Below are 18,551 nucleotides of genomic sequence, written 5' to 3' on the forward strand. Positions count from 1 at the left end.
ACAAGTCATGGATTGCCTCTAGTGGCTGGCCTGCGCAGGTCCCCCTGGCAGAGTATTTGACATAGTGCGCTGGTGGCCTGGTGCTCCAACGCTTGTCCAGGTATGACGTACAGCATCCCTCCCCTCTTGAGGAAAGGGTGCATCATCTGAGATGGGCGACAGGACACATTCATGGCCTCTGCGGTGGGCGCCACATGTGGTGATGGTAGCGGCAGAAGGAGATTCCAGGCCAGTAAGAATTTAGGAAGGGCTCTGCGAAATCAACATGGATATGTTTCTGTGGATGCTGTGGTATGGGCTACGGGGAGACCATTGCCTGTAGCACTGCATGTTGTGTAGTACACTGCAAGGAGGCCGCAATGACACACACAATGTTACCATTGATGCCAGGCCAAAATACATGTTGACGGGCCAATGACACGGTAAGAGAGCCCCCTCATGTCCTGAACGTATAAGCTGAAGCACATACCACTGTAAGGTGGCCAGGATCACAACCCTGGGCGACAGCCTGTACATACATCATCAAACATGGAAAGGGAGTGACAGAAGGTAAAATAGTTACGTGAATGATCAGAAGCTCTACCTGGAGGCCTGTCCAGCCAACCATACTAAACAATGCATGTATATGCACACAAGGAAAAAAATTCCCAGATTTCCCAGGAAGAAACACACTTTTTTTGTGTTAAGTGACAATATACTTTCCCTCGGGACTGTAAAAATTATAAATCCTGTGAATGGTTAAGGTTTTGTACACAGACGTAGAACTTCAGCCACTTAAGAAAACAAACCACAGGGGAAAAAAAAGATCTTCGATGTGCAGCAACATGTACACTGCATGTTTTCGTATTACAAAAGTATATATTTGAATTCCACCAAACACGGTACGTTAGTTTTGAAGCATTGAAATCAAGATTGTGATGAGCTTTTGAAAGCCAATCATAGCTTATGTTGCGTGAACTCGCCAGCTGATGATAGCAGATATTCAGAGCATGGGAGACATGATGTAGTCAGCCAATAGCATCATTACTATTATGTAACACGAACACGCAAATAGGAAATGTTAATGGTTTCAATTAAAATACACAGTGTAGTTACAAGGAAAGCTAAGCTTTCACATATAGTATTGGTCTTCTTTTTGTCTGTTACACTTTAAGATACATCACACAATTCTGCCAGTAAAATTTAAAATAATGACGTAAATGTCCAGTCTCCTGGGTTCTAATTATTCTAAGTGGCTAACTCTCAAAGTGTTAAGCTTTAAATGAGAATCAAACACTCTGTGATTTAAGAAATTCAAAGCACATTCTCACACATAACATAATTCATCTTGCGTAAAATGAAATTTACTTGGAAAGTAATGCTTTTCAAACCACCATTCATAATATCTTCCCGTGACCTTTCAGAATTCGTTTCAGCAGCTGTCAGAAAGCACCAGAAGATGGCATTACTGGACATGCGCAGCTACGATGACATAAGATTCGTTTGAGTAGTTGACAGTAGGCTCACACTCATGTGCAGAGCTGAATTCGCATATGGCAGTGCCTTCTCCCGTTTCTGTCTACTTGAAGTGTGGCTGTCTGCCATATGAGCAGTAGCAGCAAGTAGCCACATGTTACCCGGAAAATGTTTCTGGTGTGCCCAAGCTACCAGATTCACACATGTGCAGAGCAATCTGAGTTATAGTGAGGGATCATTCTCCACGTGACACGTGTATATGTTTTGTGGTATTTCTGTTCTCTCTTTGTTTATATCTCCAACATTAAATGGAAACAAAAAATATTTCTGTGGCCGGGAGCCATGAAAAAAGTGAATTAATACAGGGTTATTCTAAATGATGGGTCCATTTGGAAAACTTCCTATATATTCAAGTACAAATCAAAATGAACAAGATTTATACCAATGAAAAGAGGAAGCTTCAAAATTTTTTTCATAAAGTTCGATACCAATTTAATAAATTTAATAATTTTTAATTATTTGTAATTAATTAGTTTTAATAATTATTTAACAATTAGAAGTGTGATAAATGTTATTAAAGTTCAACGTGGCCACCATTGGCAGCATGGCAAACATCGACGCCGTCCCACATATGCGAAAGCATATCTGCCGTTACTGAGTGCACGGCAGCAGTGGTCTAGTTCCATAGACTGTGGAGTGGTTGGTATAGGCGTGATGTAAACAGCTTCCTTCACTCACTTTTCATGAACTCAAGAACACAGAAAACCTTGTGCTCCACAGTCACCATCTCTCTCACAACTGACAGTGATATGGAATGACAGCCCTATTGCAGCGTGAACTCTAACAGGCTGCTTCTGAAACCATCACTGCCCACCCGCCAAAAACTTTGAAACTTCCTCTTTTTATTGGTATATAGCTTGTTCATTTTGGATTTGTACTTGAATACATAAGAATCTTTGAAAATGGGTCCATCATTTAGAATAAGACCATACATGGAAGACTAAAATAAGTTAGTAGTTTCAATTTTCTGATTTTATATTATTTCCACATTATTAGCAATCAACCATTAACCAACTTAATGAAGTTATTTTTGTCAGCTTTCTAGAGAAATTTACTTCTAGTAATCTTTTCTGTCGAGGCAGTCAATTTATTAGAAACAAAGTGTTTCAATCCACACTATTGGTTGATATCAACTTCATTCAATTTCAAGTGCACAGTTTCATTTTCTGGCACAAATCTAATTATACCATAATAAAGAACAAAACATGAGGTAATATAGTACTGGTACTTCAACAAAATTGGTATCCCAAGCTGAATATCAGATACTTCCACGTGAATCTGGACATACAAATGTACACTTCAAGCCGAATTAAGCATTTTAGCATGGCTTACGAAATCCTGATGCTGTTGAAGTAGTCTCTGATGCCCTGTTTCTTTTATGAGACAGTAAGATCTTTTAATGCTATGTATGTACGCACATACATAAATATTGACTTGAAGCTGACTAAGCAGGCAAATTTGGTCAGTAGTTTTGAATTAAATATTTTGTTTGAAATATATTGACAGCTTTAGCAGAATTTTACAAATCTGCCTTCTGCAAAACACAATGTTTTTCGATCACAAAACGCTTGCCTAGTAATTCATCTAGGGTTGACGTTGTTTCTTAATTTGTGTTGTCTACAAGTTAAATTTATGGAATGTCGTTCCATGCTAAATTACAGACTGGCAGCATACCGTGTTTTATCATTTTAACTCCCCACATGGCTTTAAGCTTATTTCTAGAGTAGAAACTGTCAGTTGTACAGCTTCTTTGCCTCACAGACAACCTTGTTAATTTTTTACACTTTTTGAAACAGTCATGAAATAATTTATTGTCCTTTATTCTGGTGTAAGCTACGCAAGGAACTGTCTCTTTTATTTTTGCTAGAAATTTGTATTCCATCTTACTAGCTTTTTACAGTGCTGTGCTCATGTAAACCTGACTGGAAATGCTACAAAACAATACTGCAGAGTACAAAAAATGTTTTGAAGTCACAACACAGCAAAATGTTAGGGTACTTTGAGCTGCAGGGTCTAGTTTTGAAATAAATATTATGCCAAGAACCGCTTCTTTATTTGCATTCCTTATATAGGTAGGGTATGATAAAACTATTGCTCCAGGTACAACTCCCTAAGTCCTAACAAAAACATGACACAGGGCTGCTCTGGGCACATGATGCCCAACCACGTATGAAATTACAAACAGAAATTCAACAAAATGCATATAAGCAAAACAAATATCAAGCACAGGATGCCTACGTAATGCATGTGTACTATGGCCAGTTTTCTGGCACTTTCTGTTAACTGCTCAAATGAACCTATAGGAAGCTCGTATGCGAGGCCCACGATATATTGTTGGCCCTACCAATACGTTCGTATAGAGCATTAAGAGATCTCACATTATGTCATAAACTGAACACATCATCAGAGGATACTCCAAGAGTATCAGAATTTCGTAAAACAAACTAAAATGCAGAATTCGGCTTAAAGTGTACATTTGCATGTCCAGATTCACAAAGAAGTAGGCCCCAACCTGATATTAAGCTTTTCAGTGTAGTTTTGGGGATGCAAATTTCCTTGGTACCAGTACTGTATTATCTCATGTTTGGTTCTTTATTATGGCATAATGCCATATGAACCAGAAGATAAAGACACATTTGACACTAACCAATAGCATGGAATGAAACACTTTGTTTCAAATCAATTGACTGCCTCTGCAGAAAAGACTAATAAAGGCTAAATTTCTTTAGCAAACTGACAAAAAAACTTCATTGTTCTGCACAGCAATTAATGTCTGACTGCCAAAAACCTGAAAATAAAATAAAATCTGAAAACTGAAACCAATAACATATTTTGGACTTCCATAACTATGTGAATGTATTTTAATTCACTTGATAGCTCCTGGACAAAGAAATCCGTTTTGTTTTCATTTGGCGTGAAAGCTGTAAATGAATAGGAAACAGTAAAATCACTAAATGTAAACATGGTTCACATGGAGACTACTCCTATACGTACTACAACTCAGACTGCTCTGTGCACGTGCGAATCTTGCAGCTTGGGGGTGCCAAAAAAATTTTTCCGGGTGGCATCTGGCTGCTTATCGCTACTGCCAATACAGTTAACAGCTGCACTTCAGGTAGCCAGAGGTGAGGAGACAGTACTACTGCTCATAAGTGACTCAACTGAGCATGCGCTTGAGCCTGCTGGTAACGGCTCAAATGAACTTAAAGTAAAAACTTAATGTAAACAGTTGTGACATCACACTCATCGAAAACAGTTTGTCCTTCTGAAGTATTGCTTAGTCTTCGTCCTAAAGCCTTTGACACATTTTGCTGTTGGCGGACACTTGTGAGGGCACAGTGTTTCGTTGTTGTAAATGGCGCCTTTCCTTTGCAAACTACGTTTTACTTTGTTTTCCCCCCACCTACCGCCCCCCCCCCCCTCCCCTCATTTCTGTTTTAATTCTGCAGTAGCGGGCTGAAATAATATTCTTTGTTAGAATATTAGTTCTTGCCTGTCAAAATTACAAAAACTAAAACAATGAAAAATTCCCAGAATTCTAAAAAATTCCCAGGTTTTTCACTGTTTTCTTCTGGATGAGAAAATACCCAAGTTTTCCAGGTTGTCCCAGGGTGTATACACCCTGTAAACAAGATAAACAATGTGTCACATAACTGTGTCAGCAGTAACAGTGACTGCTATCAGGTAGCCCATAATAGGAAGTCCTTCCACTGTACATTGTACCTCAACATCTAAGTGAAAACAAAGGAGCTCACCCTAAACAAAAATAGGATCTGGGCCCATCAGGAGCTGGGACAGCATGTAGGCTTTTGCTGCTGCACATTAGGCTGAAATGTATTTCTTAGTCTTAGCAAAACAGAAACAATGCCCAACACTGGAGCTGATGTGCTGCTTTGTCAGGATGAAACAAAGAATCCAAGGGCTTATGGTCAATAATGAAGTGGAACTTATACCCATACAAGAACACATTAAACTTACTGAGGGCATAGACAATAGCTAGCACTTCCTTGAAACTTAGGAGTAGTGCTGCTGAGAGGAGTTGAGAGTTTTTAATGCATAAGCTACCACATGTTTGAAACCATCCTCACATCACTATGTAAGAACTGCCCCGAAGCCATACTGAGAGGCATCTGTATGTACAGGTTTTACACCATCCCAGAAACCTCAACTCCAAACACACAATGCATGGGGTAAAAAGCAGGGTTGGGCCAAATTGCATTCCAACTACACAGTATGTAAGACCATAAACAAAGAGCGTTACGTTGTGCACGATGTACCCGTCATGACAATGTCATTGTCATAGATGATGCACCCCAAAATAGACATTGTAAATTATGCTAGAAAATGCTGAAAAATCACAGCGGTGCTAGCCACATCAAACAGGATGTACTGATACTGGTACAATCCAAAGGGTGTGTTAATCATAAGAAGCCTTTTCAAATTCTCATCCAACAGAACCTGAAAAATAGGCTTCAGATAAATCAGTTTTTTTTTATTTTTTATTTTATTTTATTTTATATATATATATATATATATATAAAGAAAAACTGGCCCCTGTATAGTTTGGCCAAAGGGTAGGTCTCAATGACAGATTGAGCATTAATGGAAACTTTGAAGTCACTGCAGATGTAAAGCTGACCATTCAGTTTTTAACAATCAAAATGGGGGTAGACCATTTGACCCCTCATGGCATCAACTTGTCCAATTCTGATTTAACTTGACTGTGCACAGCCACTGGAATAGGGTGCACACGGAAAAAGCGTGGCTGCACCACATGTTCCAAGGTAATGTGGGCCATAAAATTAGTGGCACAATCTAACCTGTATAAGAAAAGAGAAGAGAACACAGAAAATCTAACTTCTGGTAAGGTATCTGGTGGGAAACGAGGTGCGCTACATCCAGAACGGAAAAGTCAAAAACACTGAATTGGCCAGACTGAGCTAATTTTTTTGTACCAACATCATATCATCTACTACCAGAAAAGGTGGGTTGGTTTGTGGAATTCAGGGACCAGACTGCTACGGTCATCGGTCCCTTTCTCCAAAACTTCAAACACCCACACAGAATAAAAATGAACAATGGAGATGACAACAGATGACACAGGACAAGAAAGACTCAGACAGAGACTAGACAAAAGGAATTAAAAGCACACAGAGTGCGACAGTGGTTGGCCGACCATAGAGACAAAAAAGGAAAAGCCAACCACCTAGAAACACACTTAAAAAAAAAAAAAGTCTTAAAACGTCGGCCAAAGGCCAGACTCAAAACAAAAAAAATGACAAACACTCAGGTTAAGTGATAAAAGCCCCCTCTCTGAATAAAACGCAAAACTAAGCCTGTCATGGCAGTGTCATCTGTTAAAAGGGCAGGGAGCATATCAGACAGCTCAAACGTCTACCTGAGCACAGCTAAAAGGGGACAGGCCAACAAAATGTGGACCAATGTCGAAGCGGATCCGCAGTGACATAGAGGTGGGTCCTCATGGTGCAATAAGTGGCTGTGTGTCATCCACGTGCGCCCAATGCGAAGCCGGCAGAGAACAACAGACTCCTTGCAAGAGACACGCAAGGAGGAGCGCCACGCACCAGTAGCCTCCTTGATGGCCTGAAGTTTGTTTGGTGAAGGCAGCGTGTGCCATTCTTCACCCCAGGTGCGAAGTACATTCTGCCGCAAAACTGCCTTGAGGTCACTCTCGGGAAAGCCCAATCGATAAGGCTGGTGCACCGACAGCTTGTTTGACCGGCATGTCAACACATTCATTGCCCCGGGATGCCGACAGGTCCACACAAAGACCACAGAGCAGCCGCAATTGGCAAGAGTATGGAGGGACTCCTGGATAGCCATCACCAGACGAGAGCAAGGGAAACACTGGTCGATAGCTCGTAAACCGCTCAGGGAGTCGATACAGATAATGAAGGACTCACCTGAGCAGGAGTGGATATACTCTAGGGCACGAGAGATGGCAACCAGCTCAGCAGTGAAAATGCTGCGGCCAGCCGGCAATGAGTGTTGTTCGAAATGGTCCCCTAGAGCGAGAGCATAACCGACACGACCAGCAACCATTGAACCGCCAGTGTAGACAACGCCAGAGCCCTGATACGTGACAAGGGTGGAAAGAAAGCGGCGGTGGAAGGCCGAGGGACCGAGTCCTTCGGGCCCTGTGCCAATTCGAGCCGAAGGCATGGGCGGGGCACACACCACAGGGGCGTACGGAGGGGGGCCTGGAAAAGAGGTGGAAGAGGGAAAACCCCAAGTCCGGAGAGAAGCTCTCTGATGCGAACTGCGATTGTACAATCCAACCGGGGCCAACGTTCTGGGAGATGGACGACAGACTGAGGGACAGGAGATGATAATTGGGATGCCCAGGCAAGCTACAAACATGTGTAGCATAAGCAGCCAGTAACCGTTGGCACTGTAACCGCAGTGGAGGGACACTTGCCTCCACAAGTATGCTGTTCACAGGGCTGGTCTGGAAAGCTCCAGTGGCAAGTTGGATCCCACTATGGAGGATGGGGTCCAGCACCTGCAACGCAGAAGGGGTTGCTGAACCATAAGCCAGGCTCCCATAATCCAGACGGGACTGCCACAGGCAGAGTATTTGAACGTAGCACACTGGTGGTCTGGTGCCTCAGTGTGCGTCCATGTATGATGTACAGGGTTACAGCAACCTTTTCATCTAGTGATAAGTTATCCAGTACAATTTAATGCAATGGCCAGTTGGAATCTGACTAAATGTAGTCAGTTTAGAATTGTTATTTGCTTGCTAGCAAACTGTACTAATGTACTACTCAGCTGCAAGAGACAATGATCATTAACTATTTGTCAATGAACAACAGTAAGTTAAATGAACTAGATTCAGAAAACTTTATTTAAACATTAACAAAAGAGGTCTCATTTTATTGATAAAATGTATTTGTTCCAATCAAACTTCAGTTTTTTTACTATGTGCTTGGGGAAGGGGGGGGGGGGGGGTGGAAGAAATCTGTACACAAACAGTTACACAAAGTCTTTTGTTACTACACAACTGTTGAATTACCACGGTCCAAATTAATTTTTAAGTATTTCAAACAAATTATGTAACTTGGCTAATCTCAACAGTTCTCTTTTAGATAACTAACAGTGATGGCATATGTTATCTAATTAGTCACCTAATAAACACAAAAAAATCGTTTTCTGCAACATTTTAAATTGAAACATGGCCAAAATTACTTACCAAGTTAACAAAGAAGTTTATAACAGCTGTTCCACCTCCAAATAGTACTGCAAACAATGCAGTAAATGAGTCGAATGCAAGTGATACGTTGCCTTTCAGTATTGTCCATATAGATTCCAAAAGTGTAATTAAAGTTTCTACATTTTCTTTTGCAAATGTAAAAAGTGCACTAAGATTGAAAAGTTCTGGAAAATAAGGAAAACATTACCAGTAAATCGCATAATGTGTCAAAAAAGCACATGGTGCTGCTACTCACATGCATTTAATGAAACTGAACACACAGTAACACACGTAATAATACTGCTACGGTCCCATGGACAAAAAGTAGCTGGTTATCATCATCATTATTATTATTATGAAAATGATCAGAAAACCTGGCAATGTCAATAATACATAAAAAGTTCTCGGTCAATCTGTCACGTCTACTTCCCCATCGCTGTGTTTACCATAGACATGATCTTAAATACAGGAATATTGGGGGGGGGGGGGGGGGGGGGGGGAGATCAGTGGTGGTTGAGCACAGAGCACAACCTATTAAATAAACATAAGATTATGCTTGAACAAAGATAATTCCGGCTCATACATCAAACTATTGGGTTTCTGTCATTAGGGAAGCAATGTAAGTTAAGACTGTTGCAACTACTTTAATAGACACACCAGTTACACACTGAACAATTCACGGAACTGTGCACTTAAAGCAAGAGTACAAAGAAATACTTTTTGTAGTTTACAGTCTGGCATAAGTGGTAGCACTGAAAGCAATGCTGGACAGTAGGTGTAAACATAATCCATGGAAATAGAGGGCACTACCTCAGCATGCAACATCCCCGTGATATAATCTAGCCAATCAAATGCTGTCCTCTGGGCATAAAACTGGGAGCCTACACCTACCTCTACATCTACATATATACTCCGCTAGCCACCAAGCGGTGTGTGGCAGAGGGCACAATTCGCGCCAAAGTCATATTCCCCACCCCCCCTCTGTTCCACTCACTCACAGATCGCGCGAGGGAAAAACGACTGTCTAAGTGCCTCAGTACGAGCTCTAATTTCCCTTATCTTTGAATGGTAATCATTGCACAATTTGAAAGTTGGTGGTAATAATATATGCTCTACATCCTCAGTGAAGATCGGATTTCAGAATTTAGTGAGCAGCTCCTTCCGTTTAGCGTGCCATCTATCTGCAAGTATGTCCCACTTCAAACATTCTACAAGATTTGTAACGCTCTCGCAATGGCTAAATTTACCAGTCATGAATCTTGCCGCTCTTCTTTGGACCTTCTCAAACTCTTGAATCAGACCTAACTGGTAAGGGTCCCATACAGACGAACAATACTCTAAGACTGGATGAACTAATGTATTGTAAGCTATTTCCTTTGTTGAAGGACTGCACTGCTTTAGGATTCTACCAATAAACCGCAATATAGATTCGCCTTGCCCATTACTTGTGTAATCTGATCACTCCATTTCAGATCATTTCAAATAGTCACACCCAGATACTTGACGGATGGTACCGCTTTCAAAGACTGGGCATTTATTTTTTTCTCATACATTAATGGGGACTTTCACCTTGTTAAACGCAGTAGGTTACACTCACTAATACTGAGAGATAACCTCCAGTCATTACACCAAGCATTTATTTTCTGCAAATCCTCATTGATTTGTTCACAACTTTCGTGTGATACTAATTTCCTGTAGACTACAGCAAAATCAGCAAACAGTCTAATGCCGCTGTCAATACCATCAACCAGATTGTTTATGTAAATCTTAAAAAGCAGCGGACCTATTACACTGGCCTGGGGCACACCTGAAGTTACGCTTGTTTCCGTTGAAGTCACCCCATTCAGGACAACATACTGATCCCTGTCTGTTAGAAAACCTTGTATCCAACAGCATATGTCATTGGATAGATCGTAAGCGCACACTTTTTGGAGCAAGCATCAGTGCAGAACTGAGTCAAACGGCTTTTGAAAGTTGAGAAATATGGCATCAACCTGGGAGCTGGTATCTAGAGCCTGTTGTATATCACGCACAAAGAGGGCCAGCTGTGTCTCGCATGACCGCTGTTTCCTAAAACCATGCTAGTTTCTGCAGATGAGCTTCTCAGAGTCTAGAAAGGTCATTATGCCTGAACACAAAATATGTTCCATGATTATACAACAAATCAATGTCAGTTAAATTGACCGGTAATTATTTGCATCCGATTTTCTATCCTTTTTATAGATTGCTATGACCTGGGTCTTCTTCCAGTCCCGTGGACCTTTCCGCTGTTCCAGTGATCTCTGATAGATGATGGATAAGAATGGTGCTATATTTGTTGCATAGTCAACAATAATCTTATGGGAATACTGTCTGGGCCAGATGCCTTCCTGGTGTCTAAGGATTTTAACTGTTTTACAATCCCAGATACACTAAACACTATGTCAACCATCCTTGTGTTTGTTCAATAACTGAAAGGGGGAATGTTGCTGCAGTCCTCTACCGTAAACAAGTTTTTGAAAGCTAGGTTTAGAATTTCGGCCTTCTGTTTATCATCATCAGTTACATTACCTGTACTGTCAGCAAGAGAAGGTATTGAATTACATGTAGTGTTCACAATAATCAGACTTGACCCCTGGCCATGATCATGCAGACAATGATCGAAAGCTTCAGATTTTACCTGTATTTGATAAGTAAATTCACTGTTAACCTTTTATCCACAGACTCTATAGTCACAATGTCAATATTGTTTAGGCAGAATTTAACTGTCTCTCCAAACTCCATCTACCAGGTGAGGGGGAGTTGCACATCCCCTCTCCCCTTATCAAGCTAACTCTGTCTGTTCTTTATGCTGTCTCGGGTTGGTGCGACTTCACAATCTTCTGTGTCATTTTGGTCTGTGTGTGTGTGTGTGTGTGTGTGTGTGTGTGTGTGTGAGTGTGAGTGAGAGGAGGGGGGGGGTGGCAGGCAACTGGGGGGGACCTGTCATTTATAATTTTTCTGAGAATCATCGGACAACATCAACATCCAAGAGTAAAGTGCAGGTTGCTCCTTAAGGCTTAACATCCAATGCATACCAATCCTGCCAAACTCCATCAAAGTAAACACGACCTATCCTACAGATATCAGAGTTTGGGTCATTCCACAGGATCCCTTTACATCATTGGAGAGCTAATGGTCAAGGAACAATTAAGGTAGGAAAACTAAGAGAAACTATTTGTCCTCTCTTTATATTGTTAGAAAAAAGGAAAGCTGTTGCTAAAACATTAGAATTCTAGCTTGGGCATTTGCACATGGCACCTGACAAAAATTAGATTGATCAGCCAACTTGTAATGCAATAAAACTTTCCCATTTTTTGGGGAGCAGGGGCCATATAACACACTGAACTAAACCAAAAAATTTAAACTTTAGTATCATCACCGATGTGATAACGTTGCTACACTATACTGCCTGTGTTGGTACTTCATAGGTCGACAGGGTCTTCATAATAACTGGGGAAAAGAACCCCATGAGAGTAGCAAGTCAAAACCTTCACAGAGACATGCATAGGGATAACTCAGCATCCAACTGGAAGTGAGGCTGTCAACTGAGCACCTGGAAACAACACTTGGTACAATGCACAAGGCTAGGTCTACAGTCGCAGTGTAATCAGTCACCTGCTTGGCTTACTGCCACTTGCAGGTAAACATCTCTGCCAGTGCGTCCCATACTATGTGCTGAGTCGGATCATCTGTCTCCATCGCAATGTCCACTGGCAGTGGCTCTCTGCGAATGCCATGTAGGGCCAAAAATAGCCAAGCTCGGGTCACGACTTCTGGTGCAGAACAGAAAAGACTGCTGGAGAACCCAGTAGCAGATCGACCACTAAAGAAGGGAATGCTGACGCTGCCAGTTCCAAAGGAAGGGCATGGAGGCTGAGGCTACAGGGGTCCGTCAGCAGCCGAGGTGGAGGTGAGACCACCTGATGAGAGGGTGAGGAGGAGGAGGAGGGCAGATCAAAACCCATGGGCTACACATCAGCAGATGCAGGTACAAGCCTCATTGGTAACCAAGGCTGCAGGTGCCACAAGGACACAGAGGGGACGGCAACAGGGAAGCATGTCACTGCAAGTGGGAGCCCGCACCTGGACCAACATCATGCCACCTGCCAGACTAGATCATGGTGGTGACGTCCCAACAGGAGGTGTGTGCATCTGATTTGTATGACTGGTCAGCTGCTCACTACCAACATCCATGACAAACAACTGCCGATCTTCATGGCCTGTCATGATACCTAACAGCCAATGCTGCCGGCTACTGTTATGAATGTAAATGTCTCACAAATGTTTTCCTCCTGTTTGGTTTGTTTGAGGTATACAAACCAAAAAGGAGGAAAACACATAATGACCTCTCAATACTTACATCTATAAACACACAGTTTTCGAAAAAATATCTATAAGTAGTGGCAAAAGAGTAAAAGTAAAGGTAAACATGATGAACAGTGTGAAGAAAAAGTTCAGAATATAAAAATGTGCTTATGTGTCGGAAATGAAGCGGTAGAGCGACCTCCAGACCAAATGAGAAGAAATGCAGATGCCACTAACAAACTATCCCACTGAAGAGGCCTTAGAGTAAAAAAATAGGTGAAACGGGTCTGGGAGAAATAAATTACAGTGCAGCGATAAAAAGCAGTTTTACTTACAAAACAAATATTTCTGTGGTTACTAAGGAGGATGGCCACACAAATAAACTTGTCTTACAAAATGCCTACCGTTATCAGCCATAAGGGTCCAGGGGGAGCTCTCATTGGCAAAAATAGCTGATAAAGTACGAACAATGGCACCCTATGACAAGAAGGAAAGTTCGGCTACATATAGGAAATTTTACAATGCACAGACCATCAATAACCATGCACTGACCATAAAAATACCCATGAAATAGATGAGCACCCTGTCCCGGGGGTGCTCCAGGACCAGCGAAGGAGAAGAAAATGTACTAAGATACAGGAAAACATCTACAATAGAAACTAATGGAATAATATGATTGCTACACTTAGTACTAAACCAAAACTACTTCACACTCAAGGACAAAATTTACATGCAAGAAGATGGAATAGCAAAGGGAGGTAGCATTGCTGGCACAATAGAGGATGTTTTCTTAAACACATTACAAGAAAAATTATTTATAACCACAAACACTTTCATTACTAAAATAATATATTACTACAGATATGTCAACTACACAATAATGCTTACAGACGGAAACGATGATGACACAGAACACATACATATAACACTAAACACACAACATCCCAAAATGAAATTACAATGGAATTAGAAACAAAACAATCAATAAACTTCCTTGACTTGACCATAAGTAAAAGTAACAACCCCCAAAACAAACTGAAAGTCTGATAACATTACTAATGCTAATTCTTGCCTACTAAAATCACACAAATATACATATTTTCACATCATGATCAATAAAACGATTAACCTGCCTCTGAAACAGCAACCTTGCATTATGAGGCACAACAGAAAGAATACAATCCATAATCATAATGTGCCGTAACAAATATACAAAACCCTCACAATCTACTATATTTAAAGGAATAACACTCATCAGAAACATTAATGTACTACTGAAAACCACCAACATACATTTTGCTTACCGAACATGACATAATACAAAAACAAAAATACATGAACTCGAAACCACCAATATACTAAAACCCAGGAATATGTAAAATTCAGTGCAAAGACTACCAAATGTTGTAATAGGACAGACAAGCAGGAACTTCACCACTAGATATCAAGAACATGTTAGACTAAGTGACAACAATATATCTATCTTTTTCTATCACATTAAAAATGAACAACACACCAATTGGAAAATGCTGTTGATGTTTTACACATAACATCAAAGGGGCTGATAATGAATATCCTGGAGGAAATTGAGATAAATCTACACACAAGAAATAATCCACATTGAATTCTCAAAAAACAAATTGACCTAAAATATAAAGACATAATCGAAAACTTTATTGATATCATCCACCAAGATCCTGGATAAATCATAAACCCAATAACACTGCTGACAAAATTGTCAACAAGCAGATGTAACCTTCAATATGCTGATCATCAGATATAATTGCTGTCTTGAAATTTCAACTGGAAACTAAGTTTTATTTCTGACCATTATTAATGAAATGTCAGAACATAACAAACAACTGATTAATACTAGAATAACAATGAAAGAAAATAATCTGTAAACAAATAGACAGCAACTGAAATAACAGAAGTTCTGAGATCTGCCACAACTGCTTTCACTAAACGTCCATTACAGATTAAGATTTATTTCTGATCACTTCTAAATGAAAAGTCAAAACGTACTACAAAACTGATTATTATCATTACATTAATATAAAACATAACCAGTAACAAATAGACAGCGACAGAAACAACAATATTGCATGCAATTCAGGACTTGAAAACATGTGTAAAATCATATTATTCATAAGTAACTCACATATAATACAACAGACGCACCAAAATGTACAAGATATTCTATTACAGAAAAAACTGATGATGGATGTGTAGCTGAAATAGGTCTACAGTTCAAATAAGAAATAATACTCATAGCAATGTAATTGGTTGCACAAATTTATTATTTTTAATGCCCCTGGACAATGCTGAGTTGATCACTGATGAGAAAAAATGAATCTGCACCCAAAGATAGGTATTCCAGCCAATCCACCTGAACTGCTGAAACAATTTTTTTGGAAAAACAGGTCAGCAACCATGGTTGCAACCTCTCATGCCACTAATAGAAAATCTGACAGTGTTTTCTGTAAGGAAGGCATCACCCAGTTTGCTGCATGGCATCATCCAATGTGAACACAGGAGCCTCCTGCTGATCGAACAACAAATCGGGCCCAACCGAAGCCACAATAGCGCATCACCACTGGCATGCTTGGCAGTGGGAGCAGTAACGAATGTCACATAAATAGTTACTGCAACTTATGATCGGTCCCATCTGGCACCTTGTAACAAAGGCAAAATAAGGAAACCAGCAGCTTGTGGTTGACGATGAGGAGGAACCTTGCCCCATACAGGAAAATGGGGAACTTTTTAACTCCAAAAATAACAACTAACACCCCCTTTACCACTTGTGAATAATTACGCGGCACAGCAGAAAGAGCCTTCGATGTGTAGGTGATGAGCTGTTCAATGCCATCTGGGTTCTAATGGGACAGGACGACATCGATACCATACTGGGTCGCACCATTTGCCAAAGCTAAATGTTTAACCAGTGTGAAAGAAGCCAAACAGGGTGCAGAGAAAAATCACTGTTTGAAGGACAGAAAGGCCCCCTGACAATCCACAGGTCAGACAAAGTTAACTCTTTTCTGGTGAAGCCAGTTAAGAGGATGTCCGTAAGGATAAGGCAATCTTTGCTAGCAATATATTTCAAAAAACACACCCTCTGGGGAAAAAACTGCACTTTTCCCGCACGCAATGTAGGTCATTCTCGAGGTGGTGTTGGAAAACTGACTGAAGGTTTCACAAATGCTCCTCCTAGTAGGGCCCACTACCCAGATATCATCAAGGTAATTCACACAACAGGGAATTAACTGACTCACCTGCTCGAAATACTGTTGACAAATTCCTAGCACAGACAAGATTCTGAAAGGCAAGCAACGAAACTGTTAACACTCAAGGGAGATGTTGAGAACCAAGAAAGTCCAAGAGATTGCGGCCGATGGCAACTGCAGGTAGGCGTTGCTCAGTTCGCTGCATGAAACATACTAGCTCCCTGACAATTTCACCAACAACTCAGCTAGATGTGGGATTGGATCCATGACACATTGTGTGCCGACCATCTGTTTAAAATTGCCACAAAGGCTCACAGCACCATCAGGCTTTCGAATCACCATCAAACTGGTTACTCAACAGAATACGAGAAATAAAATCTTTATCCTACCAACACTGCAATTTGACCTTTACCTCATCACCCATGGCAATGAGAATGGAGGGAGGATGATAAAATTTAGGTACCGCCAATTGCTTAAAAGAAATATGCATCGAAATTTTCAGCCTGGCCCAAAGTATTCTCAAACAGCAGGCCAAATGACGAATGCAGTAAGGAGTCAAAATCGTGAAAAGGAACAGATTGAGACACTAAATGCACTAACAATCTGGAAGGCAAAAACAGAAAATATGCCTAGCTCAAAAATATTTTGGCCAGTCGTGAATTGTTCACTAATAATATAAGCTGCCATTCCAAATTCTTAGAACACCTGGAGATGGAGTACTGCCCCCGCAAAGGAATGCACTGTTTACTATAATATACAACCTGATGCAGTGGCCACTGCAACTCAAGGAGTCCCAAGAGCCTGTAAATATCTAAATTACGAGACTGGCTGTTTCTGCTTTGTTGACTTTAAATTAAACCTGCTCCCCACACCCCACCCCACCCTCACCCACCAAACACACGCACACTAAAAATGTCAACAAAACACACTGGGGCAACATATGTGGGGAGGTTGGGATGTCTCGACAGTCCAGTATAAACAACGGGGTATCTGACAACTGAGTTGCAGCTCACCTATCACAAACAGTTACTAAATGGCCTCTCTGACAGCATACCCCACACATGGCTTCCAAGTGTGGGCAGTCTCGGCAAACATGCAACAACTGACATTTGGGACAATAGCACCATCTTGCCCAATGAGCACAAGGAGAATGATGACACTGCACCGGAATTGTCAACACACAGCAACTCGGTGGGAGGCAAGGCTCCAGGGGTACGCCATGTGGCACATGATCTGTTTATCAAGCACACCTAATTGAGCCAACTGCCAATTATCAGAAACAATGTCCCTTGCTGCTGTTGTCAGCTCACACAAAAATGCAATCTGGGTAACGTCTGATAAAGGGTCGGAAGAGGCCAACTTCCTAGTTTGAATCAAATCTCAGGATCAGGTCCTAAATTAGTGAGTCAGCAAAAGAGATAGCAAATTTGGGGCATTCAAAATGATTCTCATGCAAGAGATCCTGCAAACTGGTGATCCAGGCTGCATATGACTGCCCACGGTGCTTGTGGCGCTCAATAAACTACAACCGGCCACCACCAAGTGGGTCTGGTGTCTGAAATACTGCATCAGCCATGAACAAAGCTTGTCAAAAGGGAGTCGATTGAGGTCAGTTGAGGGCTTCACATTTTGGACAACCTCGTATTAACTTGGACTGCTGAACAACAAGGCGGCCTTAACAACTGAATGAACAATACACCTTACATGGCAGTGCAGCAGTGGATAGATTCATCAAAACTCGCAAATGACATCAGGGGCAGAGAAGAAAACTGCACAAAGTTGCCGCCAATAGGGCAAGGGAGCAAAGCAACTCTACATCCCGGTTCATCAGCACCTGCATCTATTTGTGCTGCTGCTGTTCCTTTGGTAGGTGCAACTGTTCCTGCTATCATTGCAGAAATACCGTGTCTGTGGTGACCCAAAATTAATGCTACAAAAGAGAAACAAAAATTAGGGGTGCTGCATGCGTAAAAATGTCCTCCATCGCCACTTTGGTATCTGCACTGGTGTGACAACTCTGCTACACAATACTGGCAGTGCAGGTACTTCATAGGCCAATGGCAGCTCGATAATAACTAGGGAACACAACTCTACGACAGGTAACGAAATCTCGCCGTGTGAGACAATCTAGAGGAATTGGGAAGTCTGAACCCTTGTCAGGAGGTACATGCAGATCACTCACTACATGGTTATGTCGGGCAGCTGTCAACTGAGGGCTCACAGCATGGGTACTTACTATTTGTTCACAATGAGTTGACTGAATTCTCTGC

At 41.2% G+C, this 18,551-nt stretch overlaps 1 protein-coding gene across 2 annotated transcripts in view; it reads right to left on the reverse strand.

The window, feature by feature from the left end:
* The window catches only part of LOC126187677 (transmembrane protein 245), a 246,221-nt gene that overhangs the window by 74,153 nt on the left and 153,517 nt on the right, over positions 1-18,551 (reverse strand). For both annotated transcript variants that reach the window (XR_007537772.1, XM_049928911.1), the window contains exon 9: positions 8,729-8,913. Coding sequence is in view for 1 of the 2 variants with exons in the window: in XM_049928911.1 (XP_049784868.1) it covers positions 8,729-8,913 (185 nt within the window). In the remaining variant the exon portion in view is untranslated. The remainder of the gene's footprint in view (positions 1-8,728; positions 8,914-18,551) is intronic.

The sequence above is a fragment of the Schistocerca cancellata genome, chromosome 5 (genome assembly GCF_023864275.1).
Source record: "Schistocerca cancellata isolate TAMUIC-IGC-003103 chromosome 5, iqSchCanc2.1, whole genome shotgun sequence".
In the NCBI taxonomy this organism is placed as follows: domain Eukaryota; kingdom Metazoa; phylum Arthropoda; class Insecta; order Orthoptera; family Acrididae; genus Schistocerca; species Schistocerca cancellata.